Raw genomic sequence first — 22,732 nt, forward strand, 5'->3', positions numbered from 1 at the left:
AATTGTTTATATGTGATATAGTCTAAAACTCTTGGCAGCCATGACCTTTCTCTGCTACATTACACAAAAGTATTGGTTGAGTAACTGAATCAGTTTACTCATGTATACTGGTATTTTATGTATTTATATAACTTAATTACACCATGAGCAACTCAAACAATCATGAATCATGTCTTTTTGCGACCTCAAAATTCAATGATCCGGGGTCTTGAAAGACAGACAGTGTCCCATATTTACGAGGATCCCAAAATGCAACACAACGTCACCATACCCTTGTAGGACCATGAATGCAGCAGCAAACATCCCGTTAACGCCTCCTGTGGATTAGTAGATCTCTAAAGATATGGATGGATTTGTGTGCATAGACCCAAGGCCAGCCGCCATATTACGTACACAGTTTACACTGATTTAATCACATCTGCTAGCCACTGTACCCAAGGGGTAGGCTACCTAGCTAGCGGTTAACCGACCTAGTTCATAACAGCAAAGCGTTACATCACTCTGGGTCGTGTCCCACCTGGGAAATAGCGGCCAAACGAAGCCAACGCTTGCCACTTAATGCAACACGCACTGTGACATTAGTATGACACGCTAACCTGTCAAACTAAAACAGAAGAGCGAAAGCTGCAGTGACTTGGCACTTTTGTTCTTTTCGAAGGGCTGTCAAGACGCGACTGGTTTCATCGTGCCCTGTGAGTAAACCTACGATACGGGTTATATGTTGCCTCCCCTTTTGCTGGTGTAAGTTAACGTTAGACTTAAGCTAGGCATTTGGCTACTCGCGTTAGCTTGCGCGCTTGGTTGTTAGCCTTTAGCTTATTTGTATCCATACCGCAGGGTAAAGCCACTCATCTTAACCACTGTGCAACGCTGCCTGTCATTTCCACTGGCAGTGGAACGTTAGGCAGCTCTGGCTTGGGCCTAGCTTAAGTAGCTAACAGTTACCTGTTTATCTAACCTAGCTAGCTAGCGTAACATTGTTTATTTTGTCGTTGATTACTAGCGCTAGATAGCACGGGGTAAGTATCCGTAGTAAAGGTAGTCTAATTAATTAATACATTTCAAGTGGATTAACAAAGTTTTATTTATACCGTATTGAGCAACATTGGCGACCACCTTCACCAGTAAATGACCTGCTTTGCTAATGCTAACTGTGACGTTGAAGTTATGAAACGTAACCGGCCTCTCCTGTTCGCCGCTGCTGGCTGTTAGCCGCCGGCTAATTTAGCCACCCCCTCTTCCCTCAGTAAGCCATGTTAACTTTATGTTTATTTACAGGATTTTGAGTCAAAAGAAGAGTTATGTCCTGTCCATGCACTTCGGCTGCCAGGTTGTTGCTAAACACTGCCCACAGAGGTAAGAAAGGACAAGCACACACCCTGCCAGCTGGCCGAAGTTGCATGACATTGTGCTATTTGCTACAGCCTGTGAAGTAGGTCTCCAGATAACCCAGTTCGCTGTTTGTTATGACATTCATATAATGTCAGCAGCAGGTGGCAAAGTCCCTTGAAATGTTTAGTAACTGCAGCAAAGCTAACGTTGTTGCATCACACAGCCTTTTATAGAGTTGCACAGCTGTGACAGCTTTTAGAGCAACAACACAATGAAAACGCATGACTAAAATCACAAATTGGTGTTACCAAGAGCTAAACTAAGTGGTTTCGTCTCCAAGCCGGCTAGAGACCTTCACACTTGTAAAATGAAGAAACGCATAATGACAAATACTAAATGTGCAATAGCTACAGCACACATGGATACTATGGGCCTTAGGCCCCTGATTATGAACTGTGGCTCTTGATAATATATATTGTGTTCAACTAATTGCAGCTGCAGCAATATTCTGTTGCTTTTTTGACTAATCTGACGTGTTTTTAGCCAATTAAGGTCAGTGCCACTGGGGATACCTGTACTGCTACAATTTACAACTATTTACAGTATCAAGTAGTAGATTTCTTTTTCAAAATTATGCAAAATGTGCATCACTTTTCAGAGGTTTCTCATCTGTTTTTTTTGTTTTTTGTTTTTTTTTCCTATCACATATGGCAGGGAAAGTAGGCAAATCATCACACCAGAGAGGCTGGAATCAGATAATGTTTTGTATTTTTGCCTAAAAAATGAGTGAAAAGGTTTTTGCAGATTCAATCGATTAAAGGATTAATCAGATACACGTTTCAGCTCTAGTGACATTACAAATTGGAGCAGTTCTGAAATTTGTATTTGCTTGTTTCCTAATTATTATTCAGTATGTGTTGTATAGGTAACAACATTGTGAGGAATCTCAAAGGATGTTGCGATTGTTTCAGGATTTTCCTGCTCCAGGATCCAGTTGTTTTCTCTGAGTCGTCATGGGTCTCGGGAAACTCATTTACCTCCCTGGGTTCGGGTGAGGTCGTTCTCAGAAACTGCTGTCTGCTATGCCTCTAAAGATGGGACAACAAAGGACAGTGGAAGTGATGGTGGAAAGGTAATGTCTTGGAGGATGAATCTAATTTCTGTTCCATGGTAGTGTCACACACTGCTTCTTGAAAGAGACAGCAGTAAGGTAATATTATATTTGCTGACACAGTCGTGTTTACACAGAAAAGCATCAGTGAGGGGAAGAGACTATCTGGCTCTGGAGGGTCAGGCAAGGGGGGAAGCCAGCTACGCTGCCCAAAATGTGGAGATCCCTGCACACATGTAGAGACCTTTGTATGTGAGTAAATTTTTTAGTTTTTGACAAAAAATACTGGCATTATTAGAAGATCATCATGAACATTGTCAAATGTCATGCAACATGGATGAGGAAGGGGAGGGGGACAACGAGGAGATGATTTGTGCATTGGCTGACTGTGGTGGTGGACTGAAACACAGTACTGTAACCACCCAGGACACAAGTATTACACCAGAAACAATCACCATATGTAATTTCCATGCATGGTATGTCAAAGTAAAGACCTGCAAGTAAACACTAAGGTGTTGGTTTCCTGTTGTCCAGTGAGCATTTTAAGTTTATATGTCACCTCTGTGAAGAATAGAAGCAGGAACATGTTGTCATATGATGTAACAAAGTCTCCTCTAGCATTGAACACATTGAAGTGGATTGTAAAGAGAGAAGTGTATCTGAGCTAAGCAGCACGTGTTCCTGCACTGCTATTATATTTTTGAACTATAACAATTTGATACTAAACTGGTTGTTTCTCCATTTTCTGCATAACATTTTAACACTAAACAATTATTTTTGGTTCGAGTGTCAGCTTATAGATCTGCAACCTTGACAATTGTTAAAGTGTGTCAGGGTTGTGAAATGTTTCAATATTAAATGTGTTTTGTGTTCTTTTATAGCATCAACACGATTTGTCAAATGTGAGAAATGCCATCACTTCTTCGTGGTTCTGTCTGAAACGGACTCTAAGAAGGGGCTAAATAAAGAGCCAGAATCTGCTGCGGAAGCAGTAAAGCTGGCATTTGCACAGAAACCTCCACCTCCCCCAAAGAAGGTGAGAAACTAAAACAGCAACAAGAGTTGTCAAAATATGTTTTTAAATGATTTTGTGTGGTGAGTGTTGCTTATTCTATTGTAGTAGTCAGTCTATTATACTTTAATGAAATATAAATGACTTCTTGTTTTCAGATATATGCTTACCTCGACAAGTATGTTGTTGGCCAGTCCTATGCAAAAAAGGTGTTAGCAGTTGCAGTGTACAATCACTACAAGCGCATCTACAACAACATCCCTGCTGGGAGTCGGCAGCAGGTGGAGGTGGAAAAACAGCCCTCCCTAACACCTCGTGGTCAGTATCATGTTGTATATAGATATTGCTTTTTTTCTGCGACTTGTGGGTGTAACTTCCATCCATTTTTGCATTAGAAAATACTATTTTTAAGATTCTGATAAATTCAACGTATAAGAGATGCAATGATTTAATGATTTGTTCAGAGTGCAATATCATATATTTTACACAATATGTTAAATAATCAAGAGCCATTAACACTCTCAAATCAACACAAATAACTGATGAGTTTATCATTCATTATATCATCATAACTCGTCTTGAATCATAATCTGTATTATTTGGCATTTGTTCAATAATTATCTCACACAGCTGTACAAACATTTTTGTTGGACTGTATTGATAATGTCATAATGGTAATGATTAATGATAATATTGATTTTGAGTACTTTCATCCTCCCTATAGAGCTAGAGATGAGAAGACGAGAGGATGAGTACAGGTTCACAAGTAAGTGATCAGTCCTCCATAGTGTCATCTTTCTCAGGGGCCCCTTTAAAAAGTCGCTTAAACAGTCTGTATTTTCACGAGTTGCACAAATGCCAAAATGTACAGACCTCTGTGGCTCCGTAGAGCTGTGTTCTGTCTTTTCAGATCTATATTTTTAGTAAAATACTTAAAGTCATACTCAACCTAAAATATTAGATGCTAAACAATCAAAGTCCCTCTGAGCACAATTATTTGAGTAAATACAGCTCCAGTTCTGGAGCAGTGACTGATCGTAGCATGTTTCTTCACTGTTTTCCCAGATGTACAAATAAGCTACAGATACTGAAGCAATGAAATGATGCTTGTTAATCTTTGACTGGCAAGAGAGTGAGATAAAGTAGCCTAGTGACCTACATTCACATCTGCACTTCCTCTATTTTCAGACCAGCTCTTATCACTCAGCAGCTCCACACTGGCACACAGAAGGGCCCATATATATTTAGCCTGTACATATATACCATTACTATGCACAGCCTGACACATATACCATCAATGAATGGCTTGTTTAAATTTAGTGTTCAGTTGCATCTTTATTATGAAATACAGTTCCTAAAGAAGTTCTCGCAGTACTCGTCGGCCACAAAGCCAACCCTGTGGCTTTGCTTTTTGTTGCAGAACTGCTGCAGATCGCAGGGATCAGCCCCCATGGAAATGCTCTGGGAGCGTCCATGCAGCAGCAGGCGAGTCAGCAGGCCCCTCAGGAGAGGAGGGGCGGCGAGGTCCTGGACTCTACTCACACCGACATTAAACTGGAGAAGAGCAACATCATACTTCTAGGTCCAACTGGCTCAGGTTGGTGTTGTTTCAACATTGCTGTAAATCGTAATATTTCTCAGTGACACTGGGATCATTATGACTTGCACTGCCAAATATGTCGCTTATTTATAAATAGTTAATTCTCTTGCCAAAATAAATCTGATCATGATTCCTCTAATTTTTCACAGGAAAAACATTGCTGGCACAGACACTGGCACGTTGTCTGGATGTTCCCTTTGCAATTTGTGATTGTACCACACTAACTCAAGCTGGATACGTGGGAGAAGACATTGAGTCAGTTATCGCCAAACTGCTGCAAGATGCCAACTACTCAGTGGACAAAGCACAGCAAGGTGAGCAGAGGAATGGCACTGAACAGCAGTGAAGCTCCCTGTGTTAAAATGATGCCAACACTATATCACACTAAGCATCTGCTCTCTTCTCTCATCATACTGTATTTTTTTTCCCCATTAACATTCAGAGATGGACAAATCCCATCTGATAGGAGTACTGCCGTGTTTTCAGTTCACAATGACAAGCTTGCCTCAAACATTTGAAAAAAACCGCTCAGTGAAACTTAGCCCGTGTGAAAATTACATTATGCACACTTTCACGTCAGTTACTATGCCATTCAGCTACAACCTGTTAAAATGTGTGTAGTCGCATTTCCATTTTTTATTCCTTACATGGGTAAAGAATGTGTAATTGGTGTGATCTAAGTAGATGTACAAGCAGGAAGGGGAAGGAAACAGGAAGAAGTTTGATAAAACTTGAGGTCAGACTGGTTCCTAACAAAAATAAACATCAGTGTCATTTCTACGAAGGCGACTTCCCACTGCTCTGCAACTCAAGGGAGAAGTGAATCATAGAGTGTAAGCCAAAGTAAACATGGTAGACATGTATGTACACACACAGACTGCCTCAGGCAATTACCAGAAGTGAAACTAAGACTGCCTTGGCCCTGTTCTTGTGTTTCGTGTGCAGGTATTGTGTTTCTGGATGAGGTGGATAAGATTGGCAGTGTGCCTGGAATCCATCAGCTGAGAGATGTAGGAGGAGAGGGAGTCCAGCAGGTCAGTATTCACCCAGAGTTACCCTGAATAAAACTTTAATGCAGTTTGTTTATAGATATTAATCTCATAATGAAACTGCCTGCGTTGCATTTTGTGGTGCTGTGGTGACAAAAACAAAGAACAAAAAAACAAAAACAAAAAAACAAAGAACAAAAACAAACGAAGAGCGGCAGACCACTTATTTCCTGTAACTACTTTCCTGTTTGTTTTCCTTGTCCTGCCCTGGTTGACCTGGACATTTTCTTTTCCTCTCTGTCAGGGGTTGCTTAAACTCTTGGAGGGCACGATCGTCAACGTTCCTGAGAAAAACTCAAGGAAGCTGAGAGGAGAAACGGTGCAGGTCGACACAACAAACATTCTGTTTGTTGCATCTGGTGCCTTCAACGGACTTGACAGAATCATAAGCAGAAGAAAGAACGAAAAGGTAAATTTAACACAGCTCATGTGTCATATGTACCGATTATCAGCACACACTCAGCCAAGATTCCTGTTTTCCGTCATCCCCGCCTCTAACTTGATCCTCCTGTTTCATGGCTCTTCAGTATTTGGGTTTTGGAACTCCCTCCAACCTGGGGAAAGGGCGCCGTGCTGCGGCTGCCGCAGACTTGGCCAACACCAGCGGTGAGACGGACACAGTGGCGGAAATAGAGGAGAAGGACCGGCTGCTGAGGCACGTCGAGGCCAGGGACCTCATCGAGTTTGGAATGATCCCAGAGTTTGTTGGCCGTCTGCCTGTGGTTGTTCCTCTGCACAGCTTGGATGAAGACACGCTCGTCCGAATTTTGACTGAGCCACGCAATGCTGTTGTGCCCCAGTACCAGGCTCTGTTCAGCATGGACAAAGTAAGGACTCTGATATAGTGGGTTGTACAGTATAGGCAACAGTGAGGCAAAAGTCAAGCCTGGTTCAGTTGCCATAGCCACAGCCATCTGTGAGTCCACATTCCTGTTAGATTATTAGGTAAAGTGACCTCCTTATCTCTGTTTACCCTGAGATTACTACAACAAAAGATAAAATAGTTACACCTGTGAGTCACCACCGCTGTGTGGTGTTTTTTAGCGTCTCATGAGACTTCAAAACCGTGGACCCACTCTTCGTACTGTCCTCCTTGGATGACTGGATATTTAGAATTGAAGTAAATCTGCTGTGTTTTTGTTTCAGTGTGAACTCAATGTGAACCAGGATGCCTTGAGGGCCATAGCCAGGATGGCTCTGGAGAGGAAAACTGGAGCTCGTGGGCTCAGATCCATCATGGTATGTGATGTTTGCCAAGTGTGTGAAACTTGTTACTTGATGTTATGCAATAACTAAACTTGTCCTCTTTTTTTTTTTCGTTTTGTAGGAAAAGCTCCTTCTGGAGCCCATGTTTGAGGTGCCGCACTCTGACATCATGGCTGTTGAGCTGGACAAAGATGTTGTCCAAGGAAAATCACAACCCAGATATGTCAGGTCAGTACTCTCTATTCACAGTACAGGGCTAAATACGTGTCAAGTTAGAGATCAGATTCCTGAAGCCCAGCACACAGAGTCTCCAAATGTTGGGTTGGTTTGAAACTTGAACTGGAGTTTCCATTTGAATTTCAGAGCTCCAGCCAAGGAGTCTGCGGAGGAGGAGTACGACTCAGGCATTGAGGAGGAGAACTGGCCTCGACAGGCGGACGCTGCAAACAACTGAACCGTGTCACTTACTTCACCTAAAGACGGTCTCTGAAATCATTAGATCACCATGAACCTTTGGATACCAACTCTGGGTTTAATGATAGCCCCTGACAAACAAGCTGTGGACGTTGTCTTAGAGGTAAAGAAAGCTGCTGGCTCTCATTGAGGAGTGTTTTCATCATGAACAAGTCAAGAGAGTGTAACAACCGTTGGTCCTGTGCATCAGACAGTAATTCTCTAGCGGTGCGCTCACAGGGTGGACCTTCATCAAATATTTCAATCTCTGGGGATTGTTAACATTTTATCTATATAAAGATAATGCAATTTTATTCATGAAAGGATTTGTAGCTAGCTAAATTGTTTTTGCATTTTGTGGTGATGGGCTGTCATGGCAAGGGAAGCAAATGGAAGTTATGGGATCATACTGTACACTTGAAAACGTGGGGCGCTGAGTAAGTGTAGATGCAATGTTACCATGTCAAATAATGCCTTAAATCATAAGGGCATGATATTCCATGAGCACATCAATATTTTGATGTTTTCTTCTTTACCACCATTGTGACAATGGTGTTCACAGTAAAATCGGGCTGTAAATGTTGAGCTACACGGCTTTGGTAGCATTTGTAAGCAGTTTGTATAACATAACCTGTAATTAGGAGAACACATTGTGACGTATAATGCACCAGCACACTAAACAAAGCAGGTGAAAAATGATGACCTGTTCAAACAGCCAGAATGGTTATTTTTCAGTGTTTTGCTTCCTCCCCTAGCCCACCCTTTAGGGAATGTATATGCGTTTACTTCCAGACCTCTGCGTCTCTGGACTGGATCAGAGGGCTGTCTCTCAAAGCATAATTAACAGGTTAACGAGGCAGGTTTTGTTTTGGAGTAGCTATCCTCTAAGAAACATGACTGAATAATACTCTTAAACCTCTTGTTCAAGCGTCATCGCCCATATTGACATCATTATCAGACAGATCGTCTCTGTCACAGTTAGGAGGCAGCTCTAAACCTGCTTTGTCAGACCCCCCTCAGAACAGCGCAGGTATTTTTGATTTTCTTTGTGTGTACTCCAGCGTGTGAAACTCACCTTTAGTGATGTAATATCCAGTTACTTAATGGTACATCAGTACACATGTTCAAGCCTCTACCTAAAGCGCTGACTGAACTGAACCACGCTGCTGTACTCTTTAAAATGCTGTTTGTGCTATAAAATGGAATTAAACTAGATCCGTTCTCCTCTCTGCTTTAAGTTTCCCTTTCTTTTAGGCTTTTCTCTCTTTTCAGAGGTCTGTTACAGAACCTGTAAACCACCCGAGTTTGTGAATCTGAAATTTATTGTGATTGTTTAAAATATATAAATAAAATGTATATCTCTGTACTGAAGTTGTTCTTTACTTTTAAGGCAAGACACTAAAGGTGAACAGGGTCAAGGTTCAGTTTCAGAGTATGGGGAAAAACTAGAAAACAGTCTTTAAAATTCCAGAGATTTTAGACAAAACATAAGACACTACAGGACAGTTGATAAGGAAAACACCATGAAACTTCCTCAACTGATTACTTATATTAAGACAGTTTTTATTACAAGTTCTCTGGAATTGTATGTTTTATATTACAATTAAGGCATTATCTAATAGCAATTTTTGAGTATATTTCCAGAACTGAAATCAGAACTAGAATAAACATCTAAATGTCTATTTTGGATGTTTACTTTCTGCTTGTCTGAAAGAAGAAATGGAAAAAAAGTGCATGAAGAAACAAATTTTCACCTGTCGTGTCCGGCCTTCAGGTCGTCCAAACGTACATTTGAAATGAATTTGGTCGTCAGGGTGATGAAATGTTTCTCAGACACTCTGGACACAGACCAAATCATTTAATCGGGAAACGGATGCAATAGATGACCACACTGCCTCACTGTCACCTTTATGTAATCTGCTAATCTCTGGAAAGTATCATGCCTGTCTTGTTTCCAAATACCTCAGCATTTCCCTGATCCCCCTTCAAGCCCACACTGAAAGTCACATGGGCTGAAATGTGCCTTTAAATATACATAAAGAAAAAAGCTACAGCTGACTAAAATGTGACAAAAGATTGAGGAAAGATGATACATCTTAGATTTTTAATGTGTTAACAGTAAAACAAAATAATTACACATTTTTAGATTATTAGTGCTATTTTTGAATAGTTTTAGTAGTATTCTGGTATATATTAACATGTATATATATATATCTTCGAATACTCTTTGTACTGTACCTCTGTGGGTAGGATTACATCAGGTGTCTGAGGTATTATTGGTAAACAGATGATGTCAGAGGCTTAGTGATGAAGAGGTTTATCACATATGATGATGTCTGTGTGTTCACTCCAAACACCTGCCGGTGCTTCACGGAGCTGCGCGCCTCAGAGAGAGCACCTGACCGCAGTGAGTACGGATAAGATTGAAATAAAGGTTTGGTTCTCTTACTTACCACTGAGTGACTCAGCCATTCTTCTGATGCAGGTATTTGTTGGTGAAGATGAACACTCTGGAGGATGTCCCGTTTCAGACCCTGCTGGGACCACTGGAGGAGGAGGTGCAGCTTGTGACAGCTCCAGACGTCGCCGTACCAGACCGCCATCAGATGCTACAAGACACAGAGGTCACACATTGAACATTTTTGAAATCAGCTCGAATGTCTTTCTGGGATCAGTTCATTAGACATGATCTTTTAGATCTTACAGCTTCTTTCTTGTGCTTTTCTGTTGTTAAGACAATTCTTAACTGTGTCGGATCCCAGAAGGAAAAAAAACAAAAAACAAAACTGTATATCATGTGTGTCCAATTGATTATTTGGACGTTTTGATTAAAAATTATCAAGATTTTTTGTTTTTTCTTACTAAAAGTATTTTGGCACCGCACCCGAAAAAGTTACATGGATGTGTGTGTCAGGTCGCAGCTTTTTGCCTTGGTGCCTTGATGAACTCTTGCATTTAATTGTAAGACATTATATTGTCATGTGACAGCAGGAAAAGCACAGGTGTTCTTAATAAAATTAGTGATGGCTGAATTCCATTTAGCTGCTTCAGACTTAGGGACCTGGTATTCATAGTCATGGCTTACTGGGACACTTGAATATAACAGAACCATTGCTGGTGTTATCAAATCATACTTTTCCTTCTCAGTCAAAATGTCTGCTGTGTAAAAGGTCTGTTGTTGATATTTTTCTTTTGTTTTTAACTGCAGTATGAATTCATCCTGGAGAAATGGATTTTAACTGGGCAGCCCCCAGTCCGTCAGGCCCCGTCCTGCCCCCCCTACTGGATGATGTTCAGCAGCCCTCAGGAGAGCCACAGGACCAGTCGCAGGAGCAGCGACACGTGGACCCCGAGCCCCCGGCCCCGCAGTCACAGCCTGAACTCTGCGGACACTCGCTGGCTGCACCATCGCACTGTCAAGTTCCTCATGTCAGACTCCGAGGATGAAGAGGGTTACAATGAAGATACTGAAAGCTCCTCCACTGAGGATGCACGTCAACCCATCAAGTGCAGAGAGAGACCCCGGAGCGCCGCGCCCAAAGACCCTGTCTCCAGAGTCAAAGACATGCACCTCGGCCATGCCACTCACCACTGTAAGCCTGATTCACCTCGGAGCCTCAGAGGCCACAGAGGGTCTTTACCTTCTCTCCACGACTACAGACAGCCTGTGCGAGCACTGGAGGAGCACCGGGCACAGCAGGCCAGCCCCCGCCTCTTAGGTCAGAAGAACAGCAAGAAGAGGCAGCGTTCACTGGGCTCCGTCAGCAGAAAGTTGTCCCAAAACACACCACCTGCTGGTCCCCCTCCATGCAGGCTGCAGCAGCAACGGCCCTCCTCTGCAGGACCTGTCATCAAAAACCGCAGACAGAAGGTTTTTTTCTGTCAACGTCTCAAAGAAGAAAATAGATCAAACAATCTCTTTTTGGCTTACTTCTTCTTCATAACTGTTGTCTGTTCTCCCCTCATCATCAGGTAATGAGGACTGGCGGCCCTTGTGGGGTTTTCTTTGACTCAGCAGCGGAGTTGATGTCAGCACTCAGCCAGGAAGAGAGGGAGCTACTGGAAACCATCACAGAGAGGGGATACCCTTTACGCACGGCTATTCTGGCTCTGCAGAAGACAGGCTATCGCAGCCCGGACAAGGTAGGTAACACACTGGACTTAATGCCTCTTGGTGGTTTATAAACCCTGATAATGTATAAATATGTTTGAGTTGCCTTCAGTAACAAATCTGAATTAAATATTATTGTAATTTTAATAAATGCTTCCAGTCAAACAGTCAGTGGGAGGAGTCCTTCTCGATCACTGGCTAAAACCTGACAGAGAACATACACCAACAGAATGGGTCCTCACTTACACCCAGTCTTATTAGGGATCTGTCAAACACAAATATTTAAGCATAAGCAATTAAAAACCCCATTAACATACTTAAATGGTATGAAAGCATGTCTTTAATCAGAAATCTAACCTATGTTATTTATGCTTTGTCAAAACCCAGCATGTCATTCTTGTAATTATTTTCATACATTTTGTCCTGTTACTGACAGATCCTTAAGTACCTGGTGGCCAGTGACCATCTGTGTGAGCTGGGTTATGATGAAGCACAGGTGGAGGAGGCCTTGGAGATGTTTCAGAACTGCGAGAGCAAGGTGATTCTCCATTATTTTTTTAAAGGAAAAAAAAACCACCACAGCCACGCCTGATCATAACCAACTGTGTATTATTACTGACTTTAAATAAATTCTGTTTCAGGCTGCTGAGTTCCTGCGCCTTCTGACTCAGTTTAATGAAATGGGCTTCCAGCAAAGTGCAATCAAAGAAGTGCTGCTTGTTCATGAAAATCACCGCGAGAGGGCTCTCGAAGAACTCATGACACGCATGGCTTAAACAGAACAACTGGATACTTAACGAATACGGCCTTCTGACTTTGACTCAGTTATAACATAAGCAGGGCAACTCAACTGTAGGAGCTAGAATGAAACCAGTCAGGTATAATTGAAAATGACACAAGATAAAAAAAAAAGAAAAAAAAGAGGTACACTTAGTAAGGATGAACGTTTTTATGAACGTGTTTATTTACAGCTTGATTTTAAAAAAAGCACTCAAAATATTCAATTTCTGAAGAGCAAATTCGGCTGTCATTTCAGCTGAGGGTGCACTGGCTAACTGCTACAGTACTAAAACGATGTAGTGCTCTAGATATGGCGAATAACGTCTGGCTTAAAAAGGCTGTAAACATAATGAAAAACGTCAGAGAAAAAGCCACAACAGCCTTGGTACAAATATCATTAACCTGCCACATTATATACACAGCGGACAAAACCCTGCAAGAAGGCCTTGTGAAAACAGGATAGATGGAGACAAAGATTAAAATATTTACAGTTTTAGAGGAAGTTGACATTAAATTTCCTTCTTGTCCACTATACCAAAACTACACCAAGCTACCACCAAGCTGGATGACTTCCGGTGCCGGAGCGGCTGTTTTGACTCGTCACTGATTACTGACGGTGGAGTTCAGCAGTCCTGACTTCACGTTCGATTTAGACGCCTTCGAGAGGTCTCTCTGCAAAGAGAAGTCAAAGTTACCGTCAGTATCTTTGATCAGATTTAACGCGGCAAAAGTCAAGTGATTGGAGATACAAGTCCATGTGTGAACTGAACATGTCAGCTTGTGACGTGATATATATATATATATATATATATATATATATATATATATATATATATATATATATATATATATTCATTCATTTTGGGATAATGTCCAGACTTCACAGTAGTGCAGTGAAATGTTAAACTGTGACACAGAGTGATTGAGTCTTAATTATGTCAGGATTTACTGTGGAGTATTAGAACTTTTTCACTATTTTCTCATGATCACTGCACGAAGGAATAAAAAGAATCTGCTATGTGTATTCATCCTGTCACTGTGTGAACTGATGCAGATGATCAGTGTCTAAAAATGTTTAATTATCAAGATGAAACCACATGCACTTGGCAGAAGTATGCATGGTTGCTTAGTTGCTCACGTTTATAATTAGCTAAATTGTTACTGGACAACCAACAAAACCAAGCATGTTTCGGTTGGTTCAAAGCTTTTCAATCAAGTTGTTGGCATGCTAGCAATCCTTTTGGTCATTTTATTGGCTGATCTTTTAAGAACTTTTGTCTGCAAAATAGAAAAATATATAGTGTTTACAGCAACGAAGAAGACATTTTTTCCCTCAGATTTTGTAATTTCAAGGGCGTCCAAGTCCAGGTCAAACAAATGTTCAATTGAAATTCTGCTTTACCTCAACAGTCGTGACAAATGGCATTTTACATGATAATCTAGAAATTCACTGGGTTAACTATAATCCTGCAGACTTACCTAGACCTAGACCTACTTGTGGACTTTCTGTAGTGGGGAAAACAGATGTAAAAAGCGCATTTACCGCAAAGTCCGAATAGGAGCCAGCAAAAGAGTTAAAGGTGAAGGTGTGATCTTGAGTATCCTGAGACCTTAGTGTGCCACTCGGAGTGTTTCTATTAAGATGGGAGAGGTTTTCCTTGTTTCGGTCTAGTGCACGGGGAGTCTTTCCATGTCCAGGGGTTCGTAGGCCAAGACCCTACAACAAAACCAACTAGAATGATCATGTGTTTTTTTGTTTTTTGCCCCCTTACTTCATTTCAGACCATAAGTTCATAATGAGAGAGGAAAAAAAACACATTTGCACATTACAATGAAACTGAAACCCTACAGCATCACCCAGTCTCAGAACACTCCTTCAAAGCTGCCACATCTAGCTATCACAAGAGCAGTTTTTGGCAGAATGGTCCAGTGCTTCATTCAGGGTGTATACACAACTGACAGATGGGTTTTCCCAATCAGATACATTTATACTGACAAACTGGTTGGCACTAAGGTGAGCAGTAAACAGGGGCTTGTGTTAACAGTATCAGCTTGATTATGAAATTCATATAAGAATCATCTTGAACACACAATTTAAAATCCTTAATTTACTGTGTATTTGTATCTCATTTTGATCAAGATTTGAGTTCACTGCTTCCTTTTAGGAGTGTCCAACTCCTGACAAGTCATCAATATGTAAGTTAAACAACAATGGGGACAATATTGCACTTTTCCTCACCCCATGACCATAAAGAATAAGAGAGTCAGATATAAGGCTAAACACTGTGACCCTCAAGCTGAAATCTGCCAGTGAGATGAGGCAGAAGGATGACAGGGAGCTTACCTTGCTGGCAGACAGAGGTGCTTTCTGGATGGAGGACTGGCACTTGGATCCACTGAGACCTGAACTAAGGAAACTTGTTGGAGTGGAGATGGTGGAGGAGCCATTGAGCTGAGCGGACAGAAGAAAAACACGGGTCAACTTGTGACTCTATTCACTCACCACATACAATCAGTTAGTGTAACGGCACATGAAATAAATCTGACAAGACCGCCGCACCACCTCACCTTTCTAATTTTTCCGAGTGTGGGAGTCGCTGCTAGCCGCCTTTTGGATGGTGTTCTCATTGAAGTTCCATATAACATGTCTTCCTGTGTCTGTTTGGTCTTTTTCAGTTGCTATTTCAAAATCAAAATCAAAATTACTTGGAGTGGCCAAAAGACAAGAGTCATATTTCAGCAATCCTTTCTCATTTTATATACCAAATAAATAAATTTTAAGATGTCTCATATTTTGAATACGTCGTCATATTTATATTATGAGACATTTATTTTTTTTGTATATCAGTTTAATTATACTTAAAATTCAAGGAAATCAGCTATTAAAAAGCCAAGATTTTCTAAAAGCTCAATAACTGCATGTTTCCAAAGAAAATGGCTAAAATAATACATGTGAAATAATGTGACAGGGACATTTAAGATGAATAACATACCCTGTCCAGTTTCTCCTTCTCCTTTTCATTGTGGTGATTATCCCACTGCTGCTGCACATACTCAAGAAATTTCTGCCCATTGACCTGGAATTCCTTGCCATGCTCCTCCTCCCAAACATCAATTTGGGCCTTCAGACTCTTTTCCAGCTGAAACAAATGGAAAACACTGACTTTACCTTATTGACTTCTAATTTAATATCATTTCTTAACAGCCCAATCTGTAAAATGTCCTTCCCATGTCAAAATCTGGTACTTGCACAGGAACTGACGACTAAGATAATTAATGTTTATCACCACCTGTTGGCCAAACCTGGTACTACACCGATTACCTCTCAGCTGTTTCTGCTCTTCTCATATATGGTTCATGGGAGGTCATTTGTTTTTGTATTTACTGAACACAGAGCACATGTCGATAATCAGCCCTTTTAAACATTTCCTCACCTTGGGCAAACTTTTCTGCAGGTCAGTTCTCTGTTTCTCTTCTTTCAGAAGGTTCCCGCCTCTGTTGTTGAACCTCGAGGGGTCATTCGCTTTTTTCTGAGACAGAAAATACATACATCCACACACACATTACCACCACAAGAGAAGACGTTGGTTTTAAATGCTTCCCCACTAAATTCATCAGGATGGAACTTACGTCAAGTTCCAAGTACAAAGTCCAGTTCTCGTGCCATTTTGTCACGCCCTCAAATAGTTCTCTGTGGTCCTCATAATACTTCTTCAGGATGCTGACCTCAGCCTCGTGCAGGTTGAGAAGCTCTTCAGTGAAATCATCTTAGGAAAAAAGACATGCACTGAGACCCACACTACCACCATGATGATCAACCACATGTATTCAATGTAAGGGCTTTGTCATTATACAATGTTATTCACCAGCATGATATGGAGCGAAAGCTTGCTGCTGTTCTGGGCTGTAGAAGCAGCTCTCCCACAAAAGGGCAATCTCAGCTCTGATTGCCTCGATGACACTTTTCATGCTCTGTATTTTCAGCATCTCGAGACGCTGGACCTCAGCCCTGAGCTGGAAAGACAGAATGCACATTAAAACTTGTGTTACAGGTGATTGAAGCAACACCACACTACTGCATTGTCTGAGATCACTTATCATTCATGAATATGAACACAGAGTAGTTTCTTACTGCCTCGATGTTCTTCTTCTTTGATTTGACCATGTCCTCAGAGAGAGGCTCCCTCTCTTCTTGGGGAATCTGAAGTCTTTCCCACAGCTCCTGGATCTTAGTGCGGTAAGCTGAACAACGGGCCTCATTCTCAGCCTTGCGGTCTTTTAACTGAAAAGAGGCATAAAAATCATACAACCATTATAATAATATACAACTCCAATTCCAAAAAAGTTGGGACACTACATAAAATGTAAATGTAAATGAAAACACGACGACAGAATGGACAACAGTTTTAGACAGTGTTCCTGAGCCCATGTAGTAATCTCCTTTATACAATCACGTGTTCACAAAGTAGTGAACCTCGCTCCATCCTCGCTTGTAAACGACTGAGCCTTTTCAGGATGCCCCTTTCATACCCAATCATGATACTATCACCTGTTACCAAACAACCTGATGCAAGTATCGCAAATTCACCTGAACGAGGAGTACTTTAACAGCAGCAATGTTGTCGTCCGACAGACAAAATGCCTCTTCGTCCTCACACATCACATCCACCTCAAAAGTGGTCTCTGCTTGCTGCTCCAGATCGTCCATGCACACGATGATGTCCCTCTTGATGCTCACAAATTCATCATGACGACGCTCCTAAAAAAGGCAACACACGTTACAACCCTTATAAGAAAGTGCATTAATTATAAAAACTGCACTAATTATAAAAACAACAAAAAACAACTGCACTAATTATAAAAAACAACAAAAAACAAGAACGTCAGAACACCTTCTCTTTGGTCAAATCATTCAGGTAGGTGCGATATGTGTCCAGTTGCTGCAGTGATGGGATGGAGTCCTGGTCAATGCAAAATGGGGTAGTGCACATAATATCACACAGCTCACGGTCTTTGCCAATGAGGTCTTTAAGCTCTTGCATTCTTTGCTTCTTGTGCTCCTTCATCGCCAGTAGACGTGTGCGAGTATTCTTCTCCATCTGCAACATGGTGCAGCCATCCTCCTCCTTTACAGAAATGCAGCAAGTTAGTCCAAACATGTCAGCAACTTTCTTAGACCTGTTTAAGAAAACAATCACATATACCTAAAAGAGACTGTACCTCAAAGGGGGGTAGCTGAAGTTCACTGCACAAGTTATTAAGTTCCATAAGACAGGACTTTATGCTGTTCATTAATCTCTTCTTAAGATCCTCTTCTTCAGAAATCATTAGGTCCAGCAAACCCTGCAGGACACGGGAAACAAAAAATAAATTTGACACTTTGTTAGCTCCGTAAGGCCAACAACCAGATTTAATCTAAAATTGATGTGGGACTCACTTGAATGTGCTTGTGGACATCGTTGGTTCTCTGCAGACGCTGTTCCTCTGGAATCCCGATTTCTTCCCAAATATCCTGTAGCCTGACCAGTGCTCTGTTGAGGTAGGCAACAGACTCTGCGGCGTGGACTTCACTGGATTAAAAACAATGGTTCGAGTGCGTCATTTTTCTGGTGTTTAGACACCTGTTACCAGTTAAACCAGTCCGGTATTAATGTTAGTGCTAGTGAGTAATTTAAAGCCAGGTAGCACATTCTTATAGCAGCTGGGAGCTATTGTTAAATACCACAATCCTTTCTTCCACTGAACTAGCTAACATTAGCTTGGCGGTGCTGTACCGTAACGTTAAATAATATCAGCTCACGAATAACATTAGTGCCATGAGATTAACAGAAAAAAATCATTACCATTCAAAATTACTCATTGCAGCATACAGAGACGACCTCTCCGTCCAAACTTGACAAACGCTGTGTGCATCAGCTCCCAGTAAAGCTAGCTTTATCGAAAATCAACAGGCCAACCAGGAAGTAGCTAGCTGTTAAGTTTGCTTACTGAATATAGCCTATCATTGTTATCGTAAACAATTCAAACTCTAATTAATAAAAGATTTAAGCTATTTACCTTATTCTCATGTTGCCACCTCAGACAGCTAAAAGTTATTAAAAACAAAAATCCTCCTTAACGTGAGAGCGGCTGTCGGGGTGCCTGGCCGTTTGTCGCCTCGACAGCGTTTGAATTTTGCACCGAAACAACATATAGGTTTTTATTGGCTGGTCAAAGTGACGTCATCGGAAGCTTTCCTTGGGGTGGTACTTCGTGTACTCGCCCGTTAGGAAAATTCTCGGTTGCAAATCTTAAAGTACCGTTATATCATATCAGTATTTCAGTGTTGACATGTTGTCGAAGTTTTCTACTAAATCTAAATAACCCATTCAACGAGAATAGCATTTTTTTCTCCTGTGAATTTGAATATCTGGACGCGCTCTGTCCGGCTGGAAACATCTGACAAAGCGGAACTATGCTTCAGTAAATTAACTGTAGGTCAATCTGGCAGTTGTAAACCTCTTGTAAATGTTCTTTAAATAAACAATTGGTCGTCTCTCTCTCTTTTTTTTTCTACAGGACTAGCTGTCATTTCATGGCTCTTGTCTGTGGCTCCCAGCGTTGGATTCAGTTCACTTGAGTAATTTTACAAACCAGTCGAACATAATATTTATTTACGCACTCATGACAAAACAATAAAAATGAACTGTCCCTGATGTTTGATTATCCTTTAATCCTTGTGCACAAACACATAAACTTCATTTGAGTATGGGATGAAGCAGTTTATATGGAAGCAAATGCAAAAGAGGTTGTACATCGCAAATAAATACGCAAGAAAACTTGGTAGAAAAACAAACTGAAATTGCAAACAGGCAAAACACAATCTTGGCTAGTTTAGTGATTTCAGCATAATAAAAGACAGCTTTTGCTCCCTCTTCAGTGAGGATATTGACGCAAGTAGAGGTTCCTCAGCACTGCCTCACTGAACTGGTAGGTCAGCTTCTTCTTCACCTTTTTAATCTCTCCAGTTTTACCATAGTTCCTCAGAGCTCGAGCCATCTTTTGGTAGGTCATTTTTTTGCGGTTTCCTTTCTGCGTACCCCAGTGGTTGGCCAGAACTTCTTTGTGTTTTGTGGAGAACTGGAAGATGCCTTTGTCCTGGTCCACCCACCAGATACTGTCACTCATGTCACCCTTTCTTAGCAAGTCCAGGAGGAACTGGTACAAGCGGATTTTCTTCTTGTTGTCTAGATTAGAAAATGTGAGACTTGTTCAAGCAGTTTTGTCTGACAGTTATCCATTTTTTCATGCTTTCAGTGCTTTTAATGTCAGAAGAAAATTTGCATTGGAAACAGAGATGCACTGATCCACTTATTTTCAGTCCCAGTGCGATTCCAATACCTGAACTTGGATATCTGCTGATACCTATATCAAAGCTCTGTTTAAAAGTATCATTATTATCATCATTACTGTTGTTGTGTGTATTATGTGTAAGCCCCAATTAAATATGTGAACTATAAGTAGACTGGAATATGGATCGGTACGTGGATTGTTCTGGTGCAGATACTGATAAGGGATCTGATCTGTCCCAGCTATTGGGTATACTCACTAGTGTCTTTCCTGAAGGAGGAGTGGTCTTCAAATTCATCCTCCCCATCTGATACCTCGAACGGGGGGCTAATTTGTCTGTGCTCCTCTTCTGAGAAGTAATGGCCAGGCGAGGCAGAGGGTTGGTACTGGTAGCACAGGGATGAGGTGTAATATGGGATCTTTAGGAGAAATTTTAAAGAGTGTCAGCATTCAAGTTTACACAAAGGAGTGATAGAGCAGCTGTGGTTTTTGTTTTGCAGTGAATCACAGTCTGACATTTTGGTTTAAACCCTGTCATTGTTCTAGAAGAGGAAGTAACTCTGCCAGAATAGAACTCAGTGCTCAGCAGGACCACGTGGTGTGAGCGACATTTCAGTGAAAATATCCCCGGCTGTCCACATCATGTACTGTATTTGTAGAGATGAAATTATTATTATTATATCATCATCATTATTTTACATTTGAAAGCATCTAAATCCATGATGTTTTCTTCAGAGTAATTCCTGAGCCCTCTCTGTTCTGACCTAGTATTCAATTCTGGAGCGGGCATATCCACTCATGTTTGTATATCAACAAGAGAGTGGACGTAATAACTTGATTAATTGATTAATCGATTGACAGTATATTAATCAACACTGTTAATCAGTTCCAGCTCCTTAATTGTGAATGTCCTTTCTCATATTCTTTTCCTTTGTCTTGTATGATAGGAAATTAAATATCTTTGGGTGTTAGACTGCTAACTGGATAAATCAGTCAAGATTTTTCATGATTTTTTTGATACTTTATGGACAAGGCATTTCATCAAGAAACTCACTGACAGATTAATCAGTATTGATTTGTGAACAATCATTTGTAGCAGCATTAGTTAATGTTTTAATTTGCCACCATTTTCACTTAAAAGGTGGAAAAGGCTGTTAAATTAGTACCAAATCAAAATAAGTAGAAAAAATTATTATTATTGTTATTATTTTTAGTGCCCTTTATGATTTAGCTTCTGTCCATCACTCAGGGGGAAATCACATAATACAGCTTTTTCATCATTGCAGAACATTACTGCTACATAAAAATAACAAGATTGCACTTAAAACTGACCTTGCATTAAATTTAGGGAGCTTTTTCCTCCATTAGGATGGTGGTTTTCCTTTGCTACGTCTGTGTATTCAGAACCTGAACATACTGATTGTGTCTTTTCACACTGGTACTGTCATACATTTCTGCACATGAACTCACTTGTGGTGACACAGAGAGGGGTCCGAGCGGGGGGTCCAGGTGAAGGGCCAGAGGCTCGCTACTGTAGCGGTAGGGTTGTGTCAGTTGCTGAGGAGACACAGACTGAAGCTCTGTGAGGTGATTCACTGGAGAACTGTCGAAGTCCGCTGGCTGGAGGCGATCAGAGTGGAAGGTCCACCTATGGTCTGAGAGTGACAGAAGGTGTAAGGCGCTCAGTCGTGGAGTGATTCATGCTCTTTAAATGCAGCCTTCTCACCTTCATAAATCTCCCCCACATTAGTGAGGTAGGGGTACAGCTCTGCAGGTGGTCGATAATCCTCAGGTTCATTTGGATTGATTTCCTCTGAGGCCTTTTGGAGGAGAGAGGAAAAGAGAGAGTAAGCTTAAGTCTCTTTGTCAAATATGACCATTAGTTGTTCCACTAGAATTACTTTTATTTATTTTAATTTGTTTTTATTGCTTGTAATATCACACAAAGACGAGGAAATAAGTCACAAGTTCATACATACACTCATAAAACTCAAAAATGTAAGTCTCCCTCTTCTTCTCACGTTCATCGGGAAAAGTGTTGTTTAGAAACACACAGAATAAACAGCAGAACACTGTCCTCAGTCCCCTCATCTGTTTTGTGAAAGGTCAAAATTGAGAGAATAAAGCAGTAAACACTTACAGGTGGTATGACATATCCGTCCATCATGTAAACAAGGCAGCATGAGAATCTCAGTTCTCCAAGCTTGTGATAAATGTTAACTTTTTCTTATTGCTTCACAGAGAAACACGCAACGCCGTCGAGCTCTGACTTCACGAAGACAAATGGGAACTGAAAGCGAGAAATAAGCTGGACCTGATACAGCCTGCGTTCATATCATCCAATTGACAAATTCAAGTGATCAGCTAGTTCCTGATGGTCTGGTGTATTTTACAGTATGAGCCAATCATATTGACATGCCTTTTACTGCATATTTAAGAGGCATGTAGTGCAGCAATGATTCCTCTTTTTTTTTTTAGAGCAGAATATAAGCAATCACAACCCATCTACAATTAGTGGATTTCACTAAGAGTCCCTTTGTATACTTCAACTTCCCCCCCTTATTAATTGCTGTGTTGCCCTGATGTGACCTTGCAGCAACATTAATCCTGCATTCATTCTTAAAACAAGATAAAACTTCAATATTATGATATTGTTCTTTCATTGAACTCTTCATAATTAAGTAATAAATACATAAATCAGGTCCTTCTTTGCTTGCTGTGCAGATTTACTTGTTTTCTTACTGTCAGT

General features: G+C 40.9%; 4 protein-coding genes across 8 annotated transcripts; 2 read left to right on the plus strand and 2 right to left on the minus strand.

Annotated features, from left to right (window-relative positions):
- The first annotated feature begins 411 nt into the window (after positions 1-411).
- Positions 412-9,129, plus strand: clpxb (caseinolytic mitochondrial matrix peptidase chaperone subunit Xb). 3 transcript variants are annotated; one of them, XM_070972334.1, is made up of 15 exons: positions 415-692; positions 1,279-1,356; positions 2,304-2,464; positions 2,581-2,695; positions 3,325-3,479; positions 3,614-3,773; positions 4,180-4,221; positions 4,876-5,052; positions 5,205-5,369; positions 6,001-6,089; positions 6,349-6,513; positions 6,632-6,931; positions 7,251-7,343; positions 7,432-7,538; positions 7,674-9,129. In XM_070972334.1, the coding sequence occupies exons 2-15, from the start codon at positions 1,302-1,304 to the stop codon at positions 7,762-7,764; spliced, it is 1,875 nt and encodes a 624-aa protein (XP_070828435.1). In that variant the 5' UTR covers positions 415-692; positions 1,279-1,301; the 3' UTR covers positions 7,765-9,129. The 3 variants fall into 3 exon arrangements, with proteins under 3 accessions (XP_070828438.1, XP_070828435.1, XP_070828437.1); XM_070972336.1 differs by having other exon boundaries at positions 635-741; XM_070972337.1 differs by lacking the exon at positions 4,180-4,221 and having other exon boundaries at positions 412-692.
- A 981-nt stretch (positions 9,130-10,110) lies between these two features.
- LOC139337896 (ubiquitin-associated protein 1-like) lies at positions 10,111-12,655 on the plus strand. 2 transcript variants are annotated; one of them, XM_070972726.1, is made up of 6 exons: positions 10,111-10,170; positions 10,249-10,387; positions 10,972-11,634; positions 11,736-11,906; positions 12,311-12,412; positions 12,516-12,655. In XM_070972726.1, exons 2-6 carry the CDS (start codon positions 10,265-10,267, stop codon positions 12,648-12,650), a joined length of 1,194 nt encoding a protein of 397 aa, XP_070828827.1. In that variant the 5' UTR covers positions 10,111-10,170; positions 10,249-10,264; the 3' UTR covers positions 12,651-12,655. The 2 variants fall into 2 exon arrangements, with proteins under 2 accessions (XP_070828827.1, XP_070828826.1); XM_070972725.1 differs by lacking the exon at positions 10,111-10,170 and having other exon boundaries at positions 10,183-10,387.
- A 154-nt stretch (positions 12,656-12,809) lies between these two features.
- Positions 12,810-18,840, minus strand: LOC139338105 (protein regulator of cytokinesis 1-like). The gene is made up of 14 exons (XM_070973029.1): positions 18,712-18,840; positions 18,092-18,224; positions 17,875-17,997; positions 17,547-17,780; positions 17,243-17,413; positions 16,787-16,936; positions 16,521-16,668; positions 16,285-16,421; positions 16,089-16,184; positions 15,648-15,794; positions 15,223-15,333; positions 14,999-15,106; positions 14,198-14,371; positions 12,810-13,326 (listed from the first exon to the last, which is right to left on the minus strand). The coding sequence occupies exons 1-14, from the start codon at positions 18,720-18,722 to the stop codon at positions 13,255-13,257; spliced, it is 1,815 nt and encodes a 604-aa protein (XP_070829130.1). The 5' UTR covers positions 18,723-18,840; the 3' UTR covers positions 12,810-13,254.
- Positions 18,841-19,347: 507 nt separating this feature from the next.
- Positions 19,348-22,275, minus strand: spi1a (Spi-1 proto-oncogene a). 2 transcript variants are annotated; one of them, XM_070973030.1, is made up of 5 exons: positions 22,124-22,275; positions 21,710-21,803; positions 21,454-21,638; positions 20,243-20,402; positions 19,348-19,880 (listed from the first exon to the last, which is right to left on the minus strand). In XM_070973030.1, exons 1-5 carry the CDS (start codon positions 22,148-22,150, stop codon positions 19,570-19,572), a joined length of 777 nt encoding a protein of 258 aa, XP_070829131.1. In that variant the 5' UTR covers positions 22,151-22,275; the 3' UTR covers positions 19,348-19,569. The 2 variants fall into 2 exon arrangements, with proteins under 2 accessions (XP_070829131.1, XP_070829133.1); XM_070973032.1 differs by having other exon boundaries at positions 19,448-19,880; positions 20,243-20,369; positions 22,124-22,258.
- Positions 22,276-22,732: the final 457 nt, after the last annotated feature.

The sequence above is a fragment of the Chaetodon trifascialis genome, chromosome 10 (genome assembly GCF_039877785.1).
Source record: "Chaetodon trifascialis isolate fChaTrf1 chromosome 10, fChaTrf1.hap1, whole genome shotgun sequence".
Classification (NCBI taxonomy): Eukaryota; Metazoa; Chordata; class Actinopteri; order Chaetodontiformes; family Chaetodontidae; genus Chaetodon; species Chaetodon trifascialis.

Excerpts from the sequence above, each read along its gene's own strand:
- clpxb (XM_070972334.1), top strand. The coding sequence starts at position 1,302 with ATGTCCTGTCCATGCACTTCGGCTGCCAGGTTGTTGCTAAACACTGCC. Across the intron at positions 7,344-7,431 it reads GTGGGCTCAGATCCATCATG|GAAAAGCTCCTTCTGGAGCC; the intron begins GTATGTGATGTT and ends TTCGTTTTGTAG. Across the intron at positions 7,539-7,673 it reads TCACAACCCAGATATGTCAG|AGCTCCAGCCAAGGAGTCTG; the intron begins GTCAGTACTCTC and ends TTTGAATTTCAG.
- LOC139337896 (XM_070972726.1), top strand. The coding sequence starts at position 10,265 with ATGAACACTCTGGAGGATGTCCCGTTTCAGACCCTGCTGGGACCACTG. Across the intron at positions 10,388-10,971 it reads AGATGCTACAAGACACAGAG|TATGAATTCATCCTGGAGAA; the intron begins GTCACACATTGA and ends TTTTAACTGCAG. Across the intron at positions 12,413-12,515 it reads TTCAGAACTGCGAGAGCAAG|GCTGCTGAGTTCCTGCGCCT; the intron begins GTGATTCTCCAT and ends ATTCTGTTTCAG.
- LOC139338105 (XM_070973029.1), bottom strand. Across the intron at positions 16,669-16,786 it reads AGAAGAAGAACATCGAGGCA|CTCAGGGCTGAGGTCCAGCG; the intron begins GTAAGAAACTAC and ends CTGTCTTTCCAG. Across the intron at positions 15,334-15,647 it reads AGAAGGAGAAACTGGACAGG|CAACTGAAAAAGACCAAACA; the intron begins GTATGTTATTCA and ends ATTTTGAAATAG.
- spi1a (XM_070973030.1), bottom strand. The coding sequence starts at position 22,150 with ATGATGGACGGATATGTCATACCACCT. Across the intron at positions 21,639-21,709 it reads TGTGGGGGAGATTTATGAAG|ACCATAGGTGGACCTTCCAC; the intron begins GTGAGAAGGCTG and ends TGTCACTCTCAG. Across the intron at positions 20,403-21,453 it reads CCCTCTCTGTGTCACCACAA|ATCCCATATTACACCTCATC; the intron begins GTGAGTTCATGT and ends TTTCTCCTAAAG.